This window comes from Bombina bombina, chromosome 9 (assembly GCF_027579735.1).
Source record: "Bombina bombina isolate aBomBom1 chromosome 9, aBomBom1.pri, whole genome shotgun sequence".
Taxonomy (NCBI): domain Eukaryota; kingdom Metazoa; phylum Chordata; class Amphibia; order Anura; family Bombinatoridae; genus Bombina; species Bombina bombina.
In genome coordinates, this window is record NC_069507.1 from 70,116,472 (window position 1) to 70,140,245 (window position 23,774).

The following is a 23,774-nucleotide window of genomic DNA, read 5'->3' on the forward strand; positions in this document are numbered from 1 at the left end:
GTATATTAGTTTAAATGTAACTGTAAACAACATATTTATATACTGCTCTATAATATGGATGACAGGATTTTTTTATCTATTGTCTATTAAATTTACTTACATCCAGGTAGTGGACTTTATTCTGTTTATTGTAATTCCAACAAGTAGTGTGAAGGTATGAAGCCTTGTTGTGGTGTTAATGATCACATGTATACTGTGTACACATGTGCTAATTCAACCCAACTGAGTATATAAAATTGTTTTACAAGCCCTGGTGAAAGTTTACTTTGGATATGCCATGAAAAAAAAGAAGTCCCATTACACCCTGGCCAAAAAATATTATTGCCAAAAAAGGCCTAAAACCTGGGGAGAGGGGGGGGGGCAGCAGAATTTTGAGTGCATAGGACAGCACAAGACCTAAATACACCACTGATACTGGGCATATATCTTGTTATATTATGCCAAATGTACACAGTGTGCCCTCTTAAAGAGCTTGATATTAAAACAAATGCTGAATATGACAGTCACTAAAATGTGCTAACAATGACCATGCTCCGACACCACTTTATACCAGTTGTTTGCTCACAAAGTAAAAAAAAGACCAGATATATGGCCTAGCTACCTTTTGAATACCAGCAATATACTCCTATCATCCCACAATATATGCCAACACCACTGTCATCTATAATATAAAAAATTCAGATGTCGCTTTGGAAGCTGGACATTTATATTTGAAAAATTGGAATGCCAACTTCTGATTGGTTACTGTGTAAATGATCTAATTAGATCTAATTTGAGTTGAGACTGGAACTTTGATAAAAGACATTGATCAGAGGTATTTTTATGGCAACAGAAATAGATAGAAAAAATACACAAATTATGTACATACCAGGTGGACATGTCTTACAGCAATGATTTTCTGCAGGATATTCATTTTCTGAACAGTTACTTTGTTGTTTAAATGACTTCAGTGAAGATAACTGGCGGTCGTTCATAGGATTGTGCTCACTTTCGCTGGATAATACACGCTTCCATATTGTTATCTTAAAAATGTTAAAAGAGGATTTCAAAATTAGATTATTTAGAGGATTGTGGATCTGTTATATTAATTAAAAAATATTGGTATGAAACAAAAAAAGAGGGCACCACAAAAGTTTGATATTGTAGGAAATAGAAACGAAAAGGAAAATAAAAAAATACTCAGCACACCAAAATACTTCAAAAAGTAATAGTTATGTTTAATGCTAACAAGAATGTGAATAGATCATAACAACAGTAGTATGAATACCATCAGGAAATGTATACACTACACCAATATGGTGAGAGGTCCCTAACCTATCCTCATTCAAACTTGCATACAGCATACACCTGCATACATAACTCTAAGGAGAAGAAAAACAAAGGTGTCTTTTCCCCAAAAAAAATCACAGTACAATGATGTGAATAAGTAACTTGGGGGCTAAAAAAGCGATACTTTGTAATCCACATGTATTGTAACAGTATATCAAGTTTGATTGTAGCTCATTAAGGGCTCAAAAATGATAACTTTCTATTCCACATGTATTGTAACAATATGTCAAGCTTGATTGTAGCTCATTACAAAAAGTTCACTGCCCAGCAGAAACCATATAAAACCACCAAATATCTAGGGAACACCTCTCCTTCTAGGTCTCACACCCCTTGTAGGCAAGATGGACACCAGAGACCTATCCCATATACCAAAATCCCCAGTCCGTAAAACTAGTGACCTTGTCACCGGACTATGGCCTCTAGTTATCAACGTGTCTACTTACCTGCATTTGCCGGCCCCAATACGCTCGCCTAAGCTCGCCTAACATCGCCGCCGTGGACCTGAATACGTTCGCCAAAGTTATCAAGAAAGCTGTCAAAAAGCCGCGCACCAAATTCTATCAGCCAATCGGAATTAAGGTAGGAAAAATTATGTAATCAGCCAATCGGATTGAACATCAATCCGATTGGCTGATCCAATCAGCCAATAGAATGCTATTGAATCGGAATTCGAGGGACGCCATCTTGGATGACGTCATTTAAAGGAACCTTCATTCTTCGTTAGGACTTCGATTGAAGAGGATGGCTCCGCGTCGGCTGGATAGAAGATGGCTCCACTCTGCTCCGGAAGGATGAAGATAGAAGATGCCGCATGGATAAAGATTTCTACTGTCTGGAGGACCTCTTCTGCCCCGATCGGATGAAGACTTCTGCCATATGGAGGACCACTTGTGCCCGGCTGGGTGAAGACGTCTCAAGGTAGGGTGATCTTCTAGGGGTTAGTGTTAGGTTTTTTTAAGGGGGGTTTGGGTGGGTTTTAGAGTAGGGTTGGGTATGTGGGTGGTGGGTTTTAATGTTGGGGGGGAGTTGTATTTCTTTTTTTTACAGGTAAAAGAGCTGATTACTTTGGGGCAATGCCCCGCAAAAAGCCCTTTTAAGGGCTATTTGTAATTTAGTATAAGGTAGGGAATTTTATTATTTTGGGGGGCTTTTTATTTTATTAGGGGGCTTAGATTAGGTGTAATTAGTTTAAACTTCTTGTAATTTTTTTTTATTTTCTGTAATTTAGAATTGTTGTTTTTTTGTACTTTAGTTATTTTTAGTTAATTTTATTTAATGTTAGGTAATTGTAGTTAATTAATTTAATTTATTTAATGATAGTGTAGTGTTAGGTGTAATTTTAACTTAGGTTAGGATTTATTTTACAGGTAATTTTGTATTTATTTTAGCTAGGTAGCTATTAAATAGTTAATAACTATTTAATAGCTATTGTACCTAGTTAAAATAAATACAAACTTGCCTGTAAAATAAAAATAAACCCTAAAATAGCTACAATGTAACTAATAGTAATATTGTAGCTATTTTAGGGTTTATTTTATAGGTAAGTATTTAATTTTAAATAGGATTAATTTATTTAATTATAGGAATATTTATTTAGATTAATTTAAATAATATTTAAGTTAGCGGAATGTTAGGATTAGGGTTAGACTTAGGTTTAGGGGTTAATTCATTTAATATAGTGGTGGCGGTGTAGGGGGGTAGATTAGGGGTTAATCAATGTACTGTAGGTGGTGGCGGTGTAGGGGGGCAAGATAGGGGTTAATAAATGTAATGTAGATGGCGGAGGGCTCCGGGTGCGGCAGTTTAGGGGTTAAACAATTAATTTATTTGCGACGGGGTCCAGGATCGGCAGGATAGGGGTTAATAACTTTATGTAGGTGGCGGCGGTATAGGGGGCAGCAGATTAGGGGTTAATAGGTATAATGTAGGTGGCGGCAGGGTCCGGGAGCGGCGGTTTAGGGGTTAATAAATTTATTATAGTTGCGGCGGGGTCCGGGAGCGGCGGTTTAGGGGTTAATAAGTATAAAGTAGGTGGCGGCGGTGTGGGGGGGCAGATTACGGGTGTTTAGATTCAAGGTACATGTTAGGGTGTTAGGTACAGACACTTCCCATAGAAATCAATGGGATATCGGGCAGCAGCGAACATAAGCTCTCGCTGCTGTCAGACTCCCATTGATTCCTATGGAATCTGCCGCCTACAGGGCGGCGGATTGAACACCAGGTATGCTGGGCCAGAATAGTGGCGAGCGTACCTGGTTGTTCTTTGATAACTTCCAAAAGTAGTCAGATAGTGCCGAACTTCGGAACATCTGGAGTGACGTAACTATCGATCTGTGTCGGACTGAGTCCGGCGGATCATAGGTTACGTCACTAGATTCTACTTTTGCCGGTCTGTAGGGCTAGATAACTATGGAGAATCAGCCCCACCACAAATATGCTGCGGAATTCCAGCGTATTTGCGATTGACGGCTTGATAACTAGAGGCCTATATGTTAGCCTCTATACACAGTTAGTGTGTGGTGCAAATATTGTTTAAACGTATTTCCTAAGCAAATCACAGTTCATATTGTAACACAAGATTACAAGTCATCTGCACGAATGAACATGTATATTATGTAGGCTTGTAATATCACAGTTCCTGTAGTAAACAGAGATTATACTTGCTGATACTCTGTCAGGCTTCCTGTAGGATAACGCTCAGTAACCGTGAGATTCTGCACCACAGGAGACACAGGACAAATAGCAGGGAGATCCATTAATATGGTGAATTTGAAAAAGATCGCCTTGGTAACACACTCCGATGCGCGTTTCGGGACTCTGCCCTTTCTCAAGGAGTATGTCACGTCATAGAGTTCACTGCCTCTTGTAGTTCATGTTTCGCTTGTGATTGGATCACAAGTAACACACCTTTCATTCGTATGTGTCATACACGCAATTACTCTAGCTTAGTGAACACTAATATACACCACCCTATATATAAAAACTAAGTTTATGGCAATAAAAAATTAGCAAAACAGAAGTGTATCTCAGATATATTGTTGCAAAATCTCATGTCTCATTCTCAAATTTATCTCAATATGATACACAATATCTGCTAATAGATATCTATACCTATATTCAACTAGTGATATTCCCAAAACAGAGAATCTATCCATATAGTGTTCATCTACACTTGACAGCTTTTTAAGGGTACTGCCCCAGTGACAAGCCCTTTGTACCTCATGATGGCAAATTTGTACTCAACACAGCATATTACAAATGTTGTTCCATTAAATTTATCATATAACATTTCAAATATGCATTCAATGTGTACTTTTTCAGGCAGTATTACAATAGCCACACTGCTACTTTAAAATAAGTTTGTATACTTAACTGTAGCCATGTAACAATTTCAAAGACTGCTACAGAATCACCTGAAAAAGTAAGGCTAAACAACCAGTTCCAAAATTAACTACTTAATGTGTTTTATATCACTCTGTACTAGACTCTAAAAACACCCCATTTAATTTAGGGTGACATGCCACATAAAACATAAATATATAGAAAACATATAGAAAACAACATAATAATAAAATATAACTCTAACGAAAAGAAGGGGGATTCGGGGGAGGGATAAATGATAAAACTCACAACCATACATTGAATTGTCACTCTATGCAAAATATATGCAAATTAGTCTATTTTCCTAGTACACACTTTGGTGATGAACTTGCTACCAATAGATGGAGCTGTGTTACACATGTCAAGGAACTTTCAACCAACAGATGGCGCTATGGCATGTCACACAATGTCCATGTATGTGACTGGGGAACGGTTACAATTTTATTTTATTTAAAAAAAAAACTGGTTCTTAAACAGCTCTTGTTTATTTTATAGAGTTTAAAACAAAAAAATTTCTTTGTAATTTTAGTTAATACATTTGCTTTATGTTTAAGAGTTAACATCTTGATGCTCTAAATATAAACATTAAAATGTTAAGTGCTTGTTTGCCATTTAGAACCAGCAACACAGTATCATTGAATATATGGGTTATTAAAGGGACAGTCTAGTCAAAATTAAACTTTCATGATTCAGATAGGGCATGAAAATTTAAACAACTTTCAAATTGACATCACTAAATTTGCTTTGTTCCCTTGGTGGTATTTTTAAAAAGCTAAACCTAGGTAGGCTCACACTGATTTCTAAACCGTTGAAAACTGCCTCTTAGCTCAGAGCATTTTGAAAGTTTTTCACAGTTAGACAGTACTAGTTCATGTATGTCATATAGATAACAATATGCTCACTCCCATGTAGTTATTTAGGAGTCTGCACTGATTGGCTAAACTGCATGCCTGTCAAAAGCACTGAGATAAGGGGGCAGTCTGCAGAGTCTTAGATACAAGGTAATCACAGAGGTATAAAGTATATTAATATAACTGTTGGTTATGCAAAACTTTGGAATGGGTAATAAAGGGATTATCCATCTTTTTAAACAATAACAATTCTGGTGTAGACTGTCCCTTTAAGTATTTTTTTTGCTTTGCAAACTTCTTGTATATTACCAACAACAATTGAACATAATTATTTTGCTGTACAACATGTATGTTGCATTCATTTTGGGTGACTGACAGTTATGTGAATATGAATAATTGAGGTGTACAAATGATATGGACTTGCAGCGTTTGGCAGCCTTGATTGAACCACCCATCTCCCTCAACCTTTTAGTCACACAAGTGATTGTACCTTTTTGGGGGGATTAAATGGTACAGACATGGACCCTTTGACAGCTGGAAACATATTTGTACCTTATTTACCGCTAAATGGTACATATTAGTTCCTTAAGGTGTAATTATGATCCATTGAGGGTACAACCACAGCAGTTGTACCCTAAGTATTCACAAACGGACCCCAACCGTACCCTTTTTTCTGACAGTGTAAGGCAAATTGTTATGTATGCGGGTGTATGCAAGTTTGAATGAGGATAGGTTAGGGCGCCACACAGTGTGATATTGTAGGAAATAGAAACAAAAAGGAGGGCGCTACAACAGTGTGATATTGTAGGAAATAGAAACAAAAAGGAGGGTGCTACAACAGTGTGATATTGTAGGAAATAGAAACAAAAAGGAGGGCGCTACAACAGTGTGATATTGTAGGAAATAGAAACAAAAAGGAGTGCGCTACAACAGTGTGATATTGTAGGAAATAGAAACAAAAAGGAGGGTGCCACAACAGTGTGATATTGTAGGAAATAGAAACAAAAAGGAGGGCGCTACAACAGTGTGATATTGTAGGAAATAGAAACAAAAAGGAGGGCGCTACAACAGTGTGATATTGTAGGAAATAGAAACAAAAAGGAGGGCGCTACAACAGTGTGATATTGTAGGAAATAGAAACAAAAAGGAGGGCGCTACAACAGTGTGATATTGTAGGAAATAGAAACAAAAAGGAGGGCGCTACAACAGTGTGATATTGTAGGAAATAGAAACAAAAAGGAGGGTGCCACAACAGTGTGATATTGTAGGAAATAGAAACAAAAAGGAAGGCGCTACAACAGTGTGATATTGTAGGAAATAGAAATAAAAAGGAAGGCGCTACAACAGTGTGATATTGTAGGAAATAGAAACAAAAAGGAAGGCGCTACAACAGTGTGATATTGTAGGAAATACAAACAAAAAGGAGGGCGCTACAACAGTGTGATATTGTAGGAAATAGAAACAAAAAGGAGGGCGCTACAACAGTGTGATATTGTAGGAAATAGAAACAAAAAGGAGGGCGCTACAACAGTGTGATATTGTAGGAAATAGAAACAAAAAGGAAGGCGCTATCACAATGTGATATTGTAGGAAATAGAAACAAAAAGGAGGGCGCTACAACAGTGTGATATTGTAGGAAATAGAAACAAAAAGGAGGGCGCTACAACAGTGTGATATTGTAGGAAATAGAAACAAAAAGGATGGTGCCACAACAGTGTGATATTGTAGGAAATAGAAACAAAAAGGAAGGCGCTACAACAATGTGATATTGTAGGAAATAGAAACAAAAAGGAGGGCGCTACAACAGTGTGATATTGTAGGAAATAGAAACAAAAAGGAGGGCGCTACAACAGTGTGATATTGTAGGAAATAGAAACAAAAAGGAGGGCGCTACAACAGTGTGATATTGTAGGAAATAGAAACAAAAAGGAAGGCGCTACAACAGTGTGATATTGTAGGAAATAGAAACAAAAAGGAGGGCGCTACAACAGTGTGATATTGTAGGAAATAGAAACAAAAAGGAGAGCGCTACAACAGTGTGATATTGTAGGAAATAGAAACAAAAAGGAGGGCGCTACAACAGTGTGATATTGTAGGAAATAGAAATAAAAAGGAGGGCGCCACAACAGTGTGATATTGTAGGAAATAGAAACAAAAAGGAGGGTGCCACAACAGTGTGATATTGTAGGAAATAGAAACAAAAAGGAGGGCGCTACAACAGTGTGATATTGTAGGAAATAGAAACAAAAAGGAAGGCGCCACAACAGTGTGATATTGTAGGAACTAGAAACAAAAAGGAGGGTGCCACAACAGTGTGATATTGTAGGAAATAGAAACAAAAAGGAGGGTGCCACAACAGTGTGATATTGTAGGAAATAGAAACAAAAAGGAGGGCGCTACAACAGTGTGATATTGTAGGAAATAGAAACAAAAAGGAGGGCGCCACAATAGTGTGATATTGTAGGAAATAGAAAAAAAAAGGAAGGCGCTACAACAGTGTGATATTGTAGGAAATAGAAACAAAAAGGAGGGCGCCACAACAGTGTGATATTGTAGGAAATAGAAACAAAAAGGAAGGCGCTACAACAGTGTGATATTGTAGGAAATAGAAACAAAAAGGAGGGCGCCACAACAGTGTGATATTGTAGGAAATAGAAACAAAAAGGAAGGCGCTACAACAGTGTGATATTGTAGGAAATAGAAACAAAAAGGAGGGTGCCACAACAGTGTGATATTATAGGAAATAGAAACAAAAAGGAAGGCGCTACAACAGTGTGATATTGTAGGAAATAGAAACAAAAAGGAAGGCGCTACAACAGTGTGATATTGTAGGAACTAGAAACAAAAAGGAGGGCGCCACAACAGTGTGATATTGTAGGAAATAGAAACAAAAAGGAGGGTGCCACAACAGTGTGATATTGTAGGAAATAGAAACAAAAAGGAGGGCGCCACAACAGTGTGATATTGTAGGAAATAGAAATAAAAAGGAGGGCGCCAGAACAGTGTGATATTGTAGGAAATAGAAACAAAAAGGAGGGTGCCACAACAGTGTGATATTGTAGGAAATAGAAACAAAAAGGAGGGCACCACAACAGTGTGATATTGTAGGAAATAGAAATAAAAAGGAGGGTGCTACAACAGTTTGATATTATAGGAAATAGAAACAAAAAGGAGGGTGCCACAACAGTGTGATATTGTAGGAACTAGAAACAAAAAGGAAGGCGCTACAACAGTGTGATATTGTAGGAAATACAAACAAAAAGGAGGGTGCTACAACAGTGTGATATTGTAGGAAATAGAAACAAAAAGGAGGGCGCTACAACAGTGTGATATTGTAGGAAATAGAAACAAAAAGGAGTGCGCTACAACAGTGTGATATTGTAGGAAATAGAAACAAAAAGGAGGGCACTACAACAGTGTGATATTGTAGGAAATAGAAACAAAAAGGAGGGCGCTACAACAGTGTGATATTGTAGGAAATAGAAACAAAAAGGAGTGCGCTACAACAGTGTGATATTGTAGGAAATAGAAACAAAAAGGAGTGCGCTACAACAGTGTGATATTGTAGGAAATAGAAACAAAAAGGAGGGCGCTACAACAGTGTGATATTGTAGGAAATAGAAACAAAAAGGAGTGCACTACAACAGTGTGATATTGTCAGAACTATAAACAAAAAGGAGGGCGCTACAACAGTGAGATATTGTAGGAAATAGAAACCAAAAGGAGAGCGCTACAACAGTGTGATATTGTAGGAAATAGAAACAAAAAGGAAGGCGCTACAACAGTGTGATATTGTAGGAAATAGAAACAAAAAGGAGGGCGCTACAACAGTGAGATATTGTAGCAAATAAAAACAAACAATATAAATAAAAGTAACTGTAGAGAAAATACTGTCAGTTCACTAGGTCACTTAGATACCCTAGTCTGTGTATAACACACAAGGAGGCACACAACTTTTGTGAGTGAATTGCCTCTACATTTACGTTTATTCATATTTTCTGAGAAATAACACCATTGCAGCATCCTCCTCTTTGTCTCAGTTGTATGGATAATTGTCATGATTGGATCCTTGATGAGGAGCGGAACCTTTGTTATGTTATATATTGTTTTGATATATATATACATATTTTTCATATTTATAAAGTTTACATTTATATTGTAATATTCATATTGTCTTGTTCAATTTGAGTGTTCCCTATTATTTGATCACTTACTGCCACTGAATTTTAGCAAAAGAAACAAAAAGGAGGACGCTACAACAGTGTGATATTGTAGCAAATAGAAATAAAAAGGAGGGCGCCACAACAGTGTGATATTGTAGGAAATAGAAACAAAAAGGAGGGTGCCACAACAGTGTGATATTGTAGGAAATAGTAAAAAAAAAGGAGGGCGCCAGAACAGTGTGATATTGTAGGAAATAGAAACAAAAAGGAGGGCACTACAACAGTGTGATATTGTAGGAAATAGAAACAAAAAGGAGGGCGCTACAACAGTGTGATATTGTAGGAAATAGAAACAAAAAGGAGGGCGCTACAACAGTGTGATATTGTAGGAAATAGAAACAAAAAGGAGTGCACTACAACAGTGTGATATTGTAGGAAATAGAAACAAAAAGGAAGGCGCTACAACAGTGTGATATTGTAGGAAATAGAAACAAAAAGGAAGGCGCTACAACAGTGTGATATTGTAGGAAATAGAAACAAAAAGGAAGGCGCTACAACAGTGTGATATTGTAGGAAATAGAAACAAAAAGGAAGGCGCTATCACAATGTGATATTGTAGGAAATAGAAACAAAAAGGAGGGCGCTACAACAGTGTGATATTGTAGGAAATAGAAACAAAAAGGAGGGTGCCACAACAGTGTGATATTGTAGGAAATAGAAACAAAAAGGAGGGTGCCACAACAGTGTGATATTGTAGGAAATAGAAACAAAAAGGAGGGCACTACAACAGTGTGATATTGTAGGAAATAGAAACAAAAAGGAGGGCGCCACAATAGTGTGATATTTTAGGAAATAGAAAAAAAAAGGAAGGCGCTACAACAGTGTGATATTGTAGGAAATAGAAACAAAAAGGAGGGCGCCACAACAGTGTGATATTGTAGGAAATAGAAACAAAAAGGAAGGCGCTACAACAGTGTGATATTGTAGGAAATAGAAACAAAAAGGAGGGCGCCACAACAGTGTGATATTGTAGGAAATAGAAACAAAAAGGAAGGCGCTACAACAGTGTGATATTGTAGGAAATAGAAACAAAAAGGAGGGTGCCACAACAGTGTGATATTATAGGAAATAGAAACAAAAAGGAAGGCGCTACAACAGTGTGATATTGTAGGAAATAGAAACAAAAAGGAGGGCGCCACAACAGTGTGATATTGTAGGAAATAGAAACAAAAAGGAGGGTGCCACAACAGTGTGATATTGTAGGAAATAGAAACAAAAAGGAGGGCGCCACAACAGTGTGATATTGTAGGAAATAGAAAAAAAAAGGAGGGCGCCAGAACAGTGTGATATTGTAGGAAATAGAAACAAAAAGGAGGGTGCCACAACAGTGTGATATTGTAGGAAATAGAAATAAAAAGGAGGGTGCTACAACAGTTTGATATTATAGGAAATAGAAACAAAAAGGAGGGTGCCACAACAGTGTGATATTGTAGGAACTAGAAACAAAAAGGAAGGCGCTACAACAGTGTGATATTGTAGGAAATAGAAACAAAAAGGAGGGTGCTACAACAGTGTGATATTGTAGGAAATAGAAACAAAAAGGAGGGCGCTACAACAGTGTGATATTGTAGGAAATAGAAACAAAAAGGAGTGCGCTACAACAGTGTGATATTGTAGGAAATAGAAACAAAAAGGAGGGCGCTACAACAGTGTGATATTGTAGGAAATAGAAACAAAAAGGAGTGCACTACAACAGTGTGATATTGTCAGAACTATAAACAAAAAGGAGGGCGCTACAACAGTGAGATATTGTAGGAAATAGAAACCAAAAGGAGAGCGCTACAACAGTGTGATATTGTAGGAAATAGAAACAAAAAGGAAGGCGCTACAACAGTGTGATATTGTAGGAAATAGAAACAAAAAGGAGGGCGCTACAACAGTGAGATATTGTAGCAAATAAAAACAAACAATATAAATAAAAGTAACTGTAGAGAAAATACAGTCAGTTCACTAGGTCACTTAGATACCCTAGTCTGTGTATAACACACAAGGAGGCACACAACTTTTGTGAGTGAATTGCCTCTACATTTACGTTTATTCATATTTTCTGAGAAATAACACCATTGCAGCATCCACCTCTTTGTCTCAGTTGTACGGATAATTGTCATGATTGGATCCTTGATGAGGAGCGGAACCTTTGTTATGTTATATATTGTTTTGATATATATATACATATTTTTCATATTTATAAAGTTTACATTTATATTGTAATATTCATATTGTCTTGTTCAATTTGAGTGTCCCCTATTATTTGATCACTTACTGCCACTGAATTTTAGCAAAAGAAACAAAAAGGAGGACGCTACAACAGTGTGATATTGTAGCAAATAGAAATAAAAAGGAGGGCGCCACAACAGTGTGATATTGTAGGAAATAGAAACAAAAAGGAGGGTGCCACAACCGTGTGATATTGTAGGAAATAGTAAAAAAAAAAGGAGGGCGCCAGAACAGTGTGATATTGTAGGAAATAGAAACAAAAAGGAGGGCACTACAACAGTGTGATATTGTAGGAAATAGAAACAAAAAGGAGGGCGCTACAACAGTGTGATATTGTAGGAAATAGAAACAAAAAGGAGGGCGCTACAACAGTGTGATATTGTAGGAAATAGAAACAAAAAGGAGTGCACTACAACAGTGTGATATTGTAGGAAATAGAAACAAAAAGGAAGGCGCTACAACAGTGTGATATTGTAGGAAATAGAAACAAAAAGGAAGGCGCTACAACAGTGAGATATTGTAGGAAATAGAAACAAAAAGGAAGGCGCTACAACAGTGTGATATTGTAGGAAATAGAAACAAAAAGGAAGGCGCTACAACAGTGTGATATTGTAGGAAATAGAAACAAAAAGGAGGGCGCTACAACAGTGAGATATTGTAGGAAATAGAAACACAAAGGAGGGCGCTACAACAGTGTGATATTGTAGGAAATAGAAACAAAAAGGAGGGCGCCAAAACAGTGTGATATTGTAGGAAATAGAAACAAAAAGGAGGGCGCTACAACAGTGTGATATTGTAGGAAATAGAAACAAAAAGGAGGGCGCTACAACAGTGTGATATTGTAGGAAATACAATCAAAAAGGAGGGCGCTACAAAAGTGTGATATTGTAGGAAATAGAAACAAAAAGGAGGACGCTACAACAGTGTGATATTGTAGGAAATAGAAACAAAAAGGAGGGCGCTACAACAGTGTGATATTGTAGGAAATAGAAACAAAAAGGAGTGCGCTACAACAATGTTATATTGTAGGAAATAGAAACAAAAAGGAGGGCGCCAGAACAGTGTGATATTGTAGGAAATAGAAACAAAAAGGAGGGCGCTACAACAGTGTGATATTGTAGGATATAGAATCAAAAAGGAGGGTGCCACAACAGTGTGATATTGTAAGAACGAGGGCGCTACAACAATGTGATATTGTAGGAAATAGAAACAAAAAGGAGGGCGCCAGAACAGTGTGATATTGTAGGAAATAGAAACAAAAAGGAGGGCGCTACAACAGTGTGATATTGTAGGAAATAGAAACAAAAAGGAGGGCGCTACAACAGTGTGATATTGTAGGAAATAGAAACAAAAAGGAGTGCACTACAACAGTGTGATATTGTAGGAAATAGAAACAAAAAGGAGGGCGCTACAACAGTGTGATATTGTAGGAAATAGAAACAAAAAGGAGGGCGCTACAACAGTGTGATATTGTAGGAAATAGAAACAAAAAGGAGTGCGCTACAACAATGTGATATTGTAGGAAATAGAAACAAAAACGAGGGCGCTACAACAATGTGATATTGTAGGAAATAGAAACAAAAAGGAGGGCGCCAGAACAGTGTGATATTGTAGGAAATAGAAACAAAAAGGAGGGCGCTACAACAGTGTGATATTGTAGGAAATACAAACAAAAAGGAAGGCGCTACAACAGTGTGATATTGTAGGAAATAGAAACAAAAAGGAGGGCGCTACAACAGTGTGATATTGTAGGAAATAGAAACAAAAAGGAGTGCGCTACAACAGTGTGATATTGTAGGAAATAGAAACAAAAAGGAGGGCGCTACAACAGTGTGATATTGTAGGAAATAGAAACAAAAAGGAGTGCACTACAACAGTGTGATATTGTCAGAACTATAAACAAAAAGGAGGGCGCTACAACAGTGAGATATTGTAGGAAATAGAAACCAAAAGGAGAGCGCTACAACAGTGTGATATTGTAGGAAATAGAAACAAAAAGGAAGGCGCTACAACAGTGTGATATTGTAGGAAATAGAAACAAAAAGGAGGGCGCTACAACAGTGAGATATTGTAGCAAATAAAAACAAACAATATAAATAAAAGTAACTGTAGAGAAAATACAGTCAGTTCACTAGGTCACTTAGATACCCTAGTCTGTGTATAACACACAAGGAGGCACACAACTTTTGTGAGTGAATTGCCTCTACATTTACGTTTATTCATATTTTCTGAGAAATAACACCATTGCAGCATCCTCCTCTTTGTCTCAGTTGTACGGATAATTGTCATGATTGGATCCTTGATGAGGAGCGGAACCTTTGTTATGTTATATATTGTTTTCATATATATATATACATATTTTTCATATTTATAAAGTTTACATTTATATTGTAATATTCATATTGTCTTGTTCAATTTGAGTGTCCCCTATTATTTGATCACTTACTGCCACTGAATTTTAGCAAAAGAAACAAAAAGGAGGACGCTACAACAGTGTGATATTGTAGCAAATAGAAATAAAAAGGAGGGCGCCACAACAGTGTGATATTGTAGGAAATAGAAACAAAAAGGAGGGTGCCACAACCGTGTGATATTGTAGGAAATAGTAAAAAAAAAAGGAGGGCGCCAGAACAGTGTGATATTGTAGGAAATAGAAACAAAAAGGAGGGCACTACAACAGTGTGATATTGTAGGAAATAGAAACAAAAAGGAGGGCGCTACAACAGTGTGATATTGTAGGAAATAGAAACAAAAAGGAGGGCGCTACAACAGTGTGATATTGTAGGAAATAGAAACAAAAAGGAGTGCACTACAACAGTGTGATATTGTAGGAAATAGAAACAAAAAGGAAGGCGCTACAACAGTGTGATATTGTAGGAAATAGAAACAAAAAGGAAGGCGCTACAACAGTGTGATATTGTAGGAAATAGAAACAAAAAGGAAGGCGCTACAACAGTGTGATATTGTAGGAAATAGAAACAAAAAGGAAGGCGCTACAACAGTGTGATATTGTAGGAAATAGAAACAAAAAGGAGGGCGCTACAACAGTGAGATATTGTAGGAAATAGAAACAAAAAGGAGGGCGCTACAACAGTGTGATATTGTAGGAAATAGAAACAAAAAGGAGGGCGCCAAAACAGTGTGATATTGTAGGAAATAGAAACAAAAAGGAGGGCGCTACAACAGTGTGATATTGTAGGAAATAGAAACAAAAAGGAGGGCGCTACAACAGTGTGATATTGTAGGAAATACAATCAAAAAGGAGGGCGCTACAAAAGTGTGATATTGTAGGAAATAGAAACAAAAAGGAGGATGCTACAACAGTGTGATATTGTAGGAAATAGAAACAAAAAGGAGGGCGCTACAACAGTGTGATATTGTAGGAAATAGAAACAAAAAGGAGTGCGCTACAACAATGTGATATTGTAGGAAATAGAAACAAAAAGGAGGGCGCCAGAACAGTGTGATATTGTAGGAAATAGAAACAAAAAGGAGGGCGCTACAACAGTGTGATATTGTAGGATATAGAATCAAAAAGGAGGGTGCCACAACAGTGTGATATTGTAAGAAATAGAAACAAAAACGAGGGCGCTACAACAATGTGATATTGTAGGAAATAGAAACAAAAAGGAGGGCGCCAGAACAGTGTGATATTGTAGGAAATAGAAACAAAAAGGAGGGCGCTACAACAGTGTGATATTGTAGGAAATAGAAACAAAAAGGAGGGCGCTACAACAGTGTGATATTGTAGGAAATAGAAACAAAAAGGAGTGCACTACAACAGTGTGATATTGTAGGAAATAGAAACAAAAAGGAGGGCGCTACAACAGTGTGATATTGTAGGAAATAGAAACAAAAAGGAGGGCGCTACAACAGTGTGATATTGTAGGAAATAGAAACAAAAAGGAGTGCGCTACAACAATGTGATATTGTAGGAAATAGAAACAAAAACGAGGGCGCTACAACAATGTGATATTGTAGGAAATAGAAACAAAAAGGAGGGCGCCAGAACAGTGTGATATTGTAGGAAATAGAAACAAAAAGGAGGGCGCTACAACAGTGTGATATTGTAGGAAATACAAACAAAAAGGAAGACGCTACAACAGTGTGATATTGTAGGAAATAGAAACAAAAAGGAGGGCGCTACAACAGTGTGATATTGTAGGAAATAGAAACAAAAAGGAGGGCGCTACAACAGTGTGATATTGTAGGAAATAGAAACAAAAAGGAGGGCGCTACAACAGTGTGATATTGTAGGAAATAGAAACAAAAAGGAGTGCACTACAACAGTGTGATATTGTCAGAACTATAAACAAAAAGGAGGGCGCTACAACAGTGAGATATTGTAGGAAATAGAAACCAAAAGGAGAGCGCTACAACAGTGTGATATTGTAGGAAATAGAAACAAAAAGGAAGGCGCTACAACAGTGTGATATTGTAGGAAATAGAAACAAAAAGGAGGGCGCTACAACAGTGAGATATTGTAGCAAATAAAAACAAACAATATGAATAAAAGTAACTGTAGAGAAAATACAGTCAGTTCACTGAGTCACTTAGATACCCTAGTCTGTGTATAACACACAAGGAGGCACACAACTTTTGTGAGTGAATTGCCTCTACATTTACGTTTATTCATATTTTCTGAGAAATAACACCATTGCAGCATCCTCCTCTTTGTCTCAGTTGTACGGATAATTGTCATGATTGGATCCTTGATGAGGAGCGGAACCTTTGTTATGTTATATATTGTTTTGATATATATATATATACATATTTTTCATATTTATAAAGTTTACATTTATATTGTAATATTCATATTGTCTTGTTCAATTTGAGTGTCCCGTATTATTTGATCACTTACTGCCACTGAATTTTAGCAAAAGAAACAAAAAGGAGGACGCTACAACAGTGTGATATTGTAGGAAATAGAAACAAAAAGGAAGGCGCTACAACAGTGTGATATTGTAGCAAATAGAAATAAAAAGGAGGGCGCCACAACAGTGTGATATTGTAGGAAATAGAAACAAAAAGGAGGGTGCCACAACAGTGTGATATTGTAGGAAATAGAAACAAAAAGGAGGATGCCACAACAGTGTGATATTGTAGGAAATAGAAACAAAAAGGAGGATGCCACAACAGTGTGATATTGTAGCAAATAGAAATAAAAAGGAGGGCGCCACAACAGTGTGATATTGTAGGAAATAGAAACAAAAAGGAGGGTGCCACAACAGTGTGATATTGTAGGAAATAGAAACAAAAAGGAGGATGCCACAACAGTGTGATATTGTAGGAAATAGTAAAAAAAAAGGAGGGCGCCAGAACAGTGTGATATTTGTAGGAAATAGAAACAAAAAGGAGGGCATTACAACAGTGTGATATTGTAGGAAATAGAAACAAAAAGGAGGGCGCTACAACAGTGTGATATTGTAGGAAATAGAAACAAAAAGGAGGGCGCTACAACAGTGTGATATTGTAGGAAATAGAAACAAAAAGGAGGGCGCTACAACAGTGTGATATTGTAGGAATTAGAAACAAAAAGGAGGGCGCTACAACAGTGTGATATTGTAGGAAATACAAACAAAAAGGAGGGCGCTACAAAAGTGTGATATTGTAGGAAATAGAAACAAAAAGGAGGGCGCTACAACAGTGTGATATTGTAGGAAATAGAAACAAAAAGGAGGGCGCTACAACAGTGTGATATTGTAGGAAATAGAAACAAAAAGGAGGGCGCCACAACAGTGTGATATTGTAGGAAATAGAAACAAAAACGAGGGCGCTACAACAATGTGATATTGTAGGAAATAGAAACAAAAAGGAGGGCGCCAGAACAGTGTGATATTGTAGGAAATAGAAACAAAAAGGAGGGCGCTACAACAGTGTGATATTGTAGGAAATAGAATCAAAAAGGAGGGCGCTACAACAGTGTGATATTGTAGGAAATACAAACAAAAAGGAGGGCGCCACAAAAGTGTGATATTGTAGGAAATAGAAACAAAAAGGAGGGCGCTACAACAGTGTGATATTGTAGGAAATAGAAACAAAAAGGAGGGCGCTACAACAGTGTGATATTGTAGGAAATAGAAACAAAAAGGAGGGCGCCACAACAGTGTGATATTGTAGGAAATAGAAACAAAAACGAGGGCGCTACAACAATGTGATATTGTAGGAAATAGAAACAAAAAGGAGGACGCCAGAACAGTGTGATATTGTAGGAAATAGAAACAAAAAGGAGGGCGCTACAACAATGTGATATTGTAGGAAATAGAAACAAAAAGGAGGGCGCCAGAACAATGTGATATTGTAGGAAACAGAAACAAAAAGGAGGGCGCTACAACAGTGTTATATTGTAGGAAATAGAAACAAAAAGGAGGGCACTACAAAAGTGTGATATTGTAGGAAATACAAACAAAAAGGAGGGCGCTACAAAAGTGTGATATTGTAGGAAATAGAAACAAAAAGGAGGGCACTACAACAGTGTGATATTGTAGGAAATACAAACAAAAAGGAGGGCGCTACAAAAGTGTGATATTGTAGGAAATACAAACAAAAAGGAGGGCGCTACAAAAGTGTGATATTGTAGGAAATAGAAACAAAAAGGAGGGCGCTACAACAGTGTGATATTGTAGGAAATACAAACAAAAAGGAGGGCGCTACAAAAGTGTGATATTGTAGGAAATAGAAATAAAAAGGAGGGCGCCACAACAGTGTGATATTGTAGGAAATAGAAATAAAAAGGAGGGCGCTACAACAGTGTGATATTGTAGGAAATAGAAACAAAAAGGAGGGCGCTACAACAGTGTGATATTGTAGGAAATAGAAACAAAAAGGAGGGTGCCACAACAGTGTGATATTGTAGGAAATAGAAACAAAAAGGAGTGCACTACAACAGTGTGATATTGTAGGAAATAGAAACAAAAAGGAGGGCGCTACAACAGTGTGATATTGTAGGAAATAGAAACAAAAAGGAGGGCGCTACAACAGTGTGATATTGTAGGAAATAGAAACAAAAAGGAGGGCGCCACAACAGTGTGATATTGTAGGAAATAGAAACAAAAAGGAAGGCGCTACAACAGTGTGATATTGTAGGAAATAGAAACAAAAAGGAGGGCGCTACAACAGTGAGATATTGTAGGAAATAGAAACAAAAAGGAGGGCGCTACAACAGTGTGATATTGTAGGAAATAGAAACAAAAAGGAGGGCGCTACAACAGTGTGATATTGTAGGAAATAGAAACAAAAAGGAGTGCGCTACAACAGTGTGATATTGTAGGAAATAGAAACAAAAAGGAGGGTGCTACAACAGTGTGATATTGTAGGAAATAGAAACAAAAAGGAGTGCACTACAACAGTGTGATATTGTCAGAACTATAAACAAAAAGGAGGGCGCTACAACAGTGAGATATTGTAGGAAATAGAAACCAAAAGGTGAGCGCTACAACAGTGTTCTATTGTAGGAAATAGAAACAAAAAGGAAGGCGCTACAACAGTGTGATATTGTAGGAAATAGAAACAAAAAGGAGAGCGCTACAACAGTGTGATATTGTAGGAAATAGAAACAAAAAAAGGAGGGCGCTACAACAGTGAGATATTGTAGCAAATAAAAACAAACAATATAAATAAAAGTAACTGTAGAGAAAATACAGTCAGTTCACTAGGTCACTTAGATACCCTAGTCTGTGTATAACACACAAGGAGGCACACAACTTTTGTGAGTGAATTGCCTCTACATTTACGTTTATTCATATTTTCTGAGAAATAACACCATTGCAGCATCCTCCTCTTTGTCTCAGTTGTACGGATAATTGTCATGATTGGATCCTTGATGAGGAGCGGAACCTTTGTTATGTTATATATTGTTTTGATATATATATACATATTTTTCATATTTATAAAGTTTACATTTATATTGTAATATTCATATTGTCTTGTTCAATTTGAGTGTCCCCTATTATTTGATCACTTACTGCCACTGAATTTTAGCAAAAGAAACAAAAAGGAGGACGCTACAACAGTGTGATATTGTAGCAAATAGAAATAAAAAGGAGGGCGCCACAACAGTGTGATATTGTAGCAAATAGAAATAAAAAGGAGGGCGCCACAACAGTGTGATATTGTAGCAAATAGAAATAAAAAGGAGGGTGCCACAACAGTGTGATATTGTAGGAAATAGAAACAAAAAGGAGGGTGCCACAACAGTGTGATATTGTAGGAAATAGAAACAAAAAGGAGGGCGCTACAACAGTGTGATATTGTAGGAAATAGAAACAAAAAGGAGTGCGCTACAACAATGTGATATTGTAGGAAATAGAAACAAAAAGGAGGGCGCCAGAACAGTGTGATATTGTAGGAAATAGAAACAAAAAGGAGGGCGCTACAACAGTGTGATATTGTAGGATATAGAATCAAAAAGGAGGGTGCCAGAACAGTGTGATATTGTAGGAAATAGAAACAAAAAGGAGGGCGCCAGAACAGTGTGATATTGTAGGAAATAGAAACAAAAAGGAGGGCGCTACAACAGTGTGATATTGTAGGAAATAGAAACAAAAAGGAGGGCGCTACAACAGTGTGATATTGTAGGAAATAGAAACAAAAAGGAGTGCACTACAACAGTGTGATATTGTAGGAAATAGAAACAAAAAGGAGGGCGCTACAACAGTGTGATATTGTAGGAAATAGAAACAAAAAGGAGGGCGCTACAACAGTGTGATATTGTAGGATATAGAATCAAAAAGGAGGGTGCCACAACAGTGTGATATTGTAAGAAATAGAAACAAAAACGAGGGCGCTACAACAATGTGATATTGTAGGAAATAGAAACAAAAAGGAGGGCGCCAGAACAGTGTGATATTGTAGGAAATAGAAACAAAAAGGAGGGCGCTACAACAGTGTGATATTGTAGGAAATAGAAACAAAAAGGAGGGCGCTACAACAGTGTGATATTGTAGGAAATAGAAACAAAAAGGAGTGCACTACAACAGTGTGATATTGTAGGAAATAGAAACAAAAAGGAGGGCGCTACAACAGTGTGATATTGTAGGAAATAGAAACAAAAAGGAGGGCGCTACAACAGTGTGATATTGTAGGAAATAGAAACAAAAAGGAGTGCGCTACAACAATGTGATATTGTAGGAAATAGAAACAAAAACGAGGGCGCTACAACAATGTGATATTGTAGGAAATAGAAACAAAAAGGAGGGCGCCAGAACAGTGTGATATTGTAGGAAATAGAAACAAAAAGGAGGGCGCTACAACAGTGTGATATTGTAGGAAATACAAACAAAAAGGAAGGCGCTACAACAGTGTGATATTGTAGGAAATAGAAACAAAAAGGAGGGCGCTACAACAGTGTGATATTGTAGGAAATAGAAACAAAAAGGAGGGCGCTACAACAGTGTGATATTGTAGGAAATAGAAACAAAAAGGAGGGCGCTACAACAGTGTGATATTGTAGGAAATAGAAACAAAAAGGAGTGCACTACAACAGTGTGATATTGTCAGAACTATAAACAAAAAGGAGGGCGCTACAACAGTGAGATATTGTAGGAAATAGAAACCAAAAGGAGAGCGCTACAACAGTGAGATATTGTAGCAAATAAAAACAAACAATATAAATAAAAGTAACTGTAGAGAAAATACAGTCAGTTCACTGAGTCACTTAGATACCCTAGTCTGTGTATAACACACAAGGAGGCACACAACTTTTGTGAGTGAATTGCCTCTACATTTACGTTTATTCATATTTTCTGAGAAATAACACCATTGCAGCATCCTCCTCTTTGGCTCAGTTGTACGGATAATTGTCATGATTGGATCCTTGATGAGGAGCGGAACTTTTGTTATGTTATATATTGTTTTCATATATATATATATACATATTTTTCATATTTATAAAGTTTACATTTATATTGTAATATTCATATTGTCTTGTTCAATTTGAGTGTCCCCTATTATTTGATCACTTACTGCCACTGAATTTTAGCAAAAGAAACAAAAAGGAGGACGCTACAACAGTGTGATATTGTAGGAAATAGAAACAAAAAGGAAGGCGCTACAACAGTGTGATATTGTAGCAAATAGAAATAAAAAGGAGGGCGCCACAACAGTGTGATATTGTAGGAAATAGAAACAAAAAGGAGGGTGCCACAACAGTGTGATATTGTAGGAAATACAAACAAAAAGGAGGATGCCACAACAGTGTGATATTGTAGGAAATAGTAAAAAAAAAGGAGGGCGCCAGAACAGTGTGATATTGTAGGAAATAGAAACAAAAAGGAGGGCACTACAACAGTGTGATATTGTAGGAAATAGAAACAAAAAGGAGGGCGCTACAACAGTGTGATATTGTAGGAAATAGAGACAAAAAGGAGGGCGCTACAACAGTGTGATATTGTAGGAAATAGAAACAAAAAGGAGGGCGCTACAACAGTGTGATATTGTAGGAATTAGAAACAAAAAGGAGGGCGCTACAACAGTGTGATATTGTAGGAAATACAAACAAAAAGGAGGGCGCTACAAAAGTGTGATATTGTAGGAAATAGAAACAAAAAGGAGGGCGCTACAACAGTGTGATATTGTAGGAAATAGAAACAAAAAGGAGGGCGCTACAACAGTGTGATATTGTAGGAAATAGAAACAAAAAGGAGGGCGCCACAACAGTGTGATATTGTAGGAAATAGAAACAAAAACGAGGGCGCTACAACAATGTGATATTGTAGGAAATAGAAACAAAAAGGAGGGCGCCAGAACAGTGTGATATTGTAGGAAATAGAAACAAAAAGGAGGGCGCTACAACAGTGTGATATTGTAGGAAATAGAATCAAAAAGGAGGGCGCTACAACAGTGTGATATTGTAGGAAATACAAACAAAAAGGAGGGCGCTACAAAAGTGTGATATTGTAGGAAATAGAAACAAAAAGGAGGGCGCTACAACAGTGTGATATTGTAGGAAATAGAAACAAAAAGGAGGGCGCTACAACAGTGTGATATTGTAGGAAATAGAAACAAAAAGGAGGGCGCCACAACAGTGTGATATTGTAGGAAATAGAAACAAAAACGAGGGCGCTACAACAATGTGATATTGTAGGAAATAGAAACAAAAAGGAGGGCGCCAGAACAGTGTGATATTGTAGGAAATAGAAACAAAAAGGAGGGCGCTACAACAATGTGATATTGTAGGAAATAGAAACAAAAAGGAGGGCGCCAGAACAATGTGATATTGTAGGAAATAGAAACAAAAAGGAGGGCGCTACAACAGTGTTATATTGTAGGAAATAGAAACAAAAAGGAGGGCACTACAAAAGTGTGATATTGTAGGAAATACAAACAAAAAGGAGGGCGCTACAAAAGTGTGATATTGTAGGAAATAGAAACAAAAAGGAGGGCACTACAACAGTGTGATATTGTAGGAAATACAAACAAAAAGGAGGACGCTACAAAAGTGTGATATTGTAGGAAATACAAACAAAAAGGAGGGCGCTACAAAAGTGTGATATTGTAGGAAATAGAAACAAAAAGGAGGGCGCTACAACAGTGTGATATTGTAGGAAATACAAACAAAAAGGAGGGCGCTACAAAAGTGTGATATTGTAGGAAATAGAAATAAAAAGGAGGGCACCACAACAGTGTGATATTGTAGGAAATAGAAATAAAAAGGAGGGTGCTACAACAGTGTGATATTGTAGGAAATAGAAACAAAAAGGAGGGCGCTACAACAGTGTGATATTGTAGGAAATAGAAACAAAAAGGAGGGTGCCACAACAGTGTGATATTGTAG

The 23,774-nt window shown here is 37.2% G+C and overlaps 1 protein-coding gene across 1 annotated transcript in view; it reads right to left on the reverse strand.

Moving 5' to 3' along the window:
- The window catches only part of FAS (Fas cell surface death receptor), a 95,459-nt gene that overhangs the window by 37,794 nt on the left and 33,891 nt on the right, over positions 1 to 23,774 (reverse strand). Inside the window, exon 2 of the mRNA XM_053692203.1 lies at positions 869 to 1,022. Coding sequence (XP_053548178.1) covers positions 869 to 1,022 — 154 coding nt within the window. The remainder of the gene's footprint in view (positions 1 to 868; positions 1,023 to 23,774) is intronic.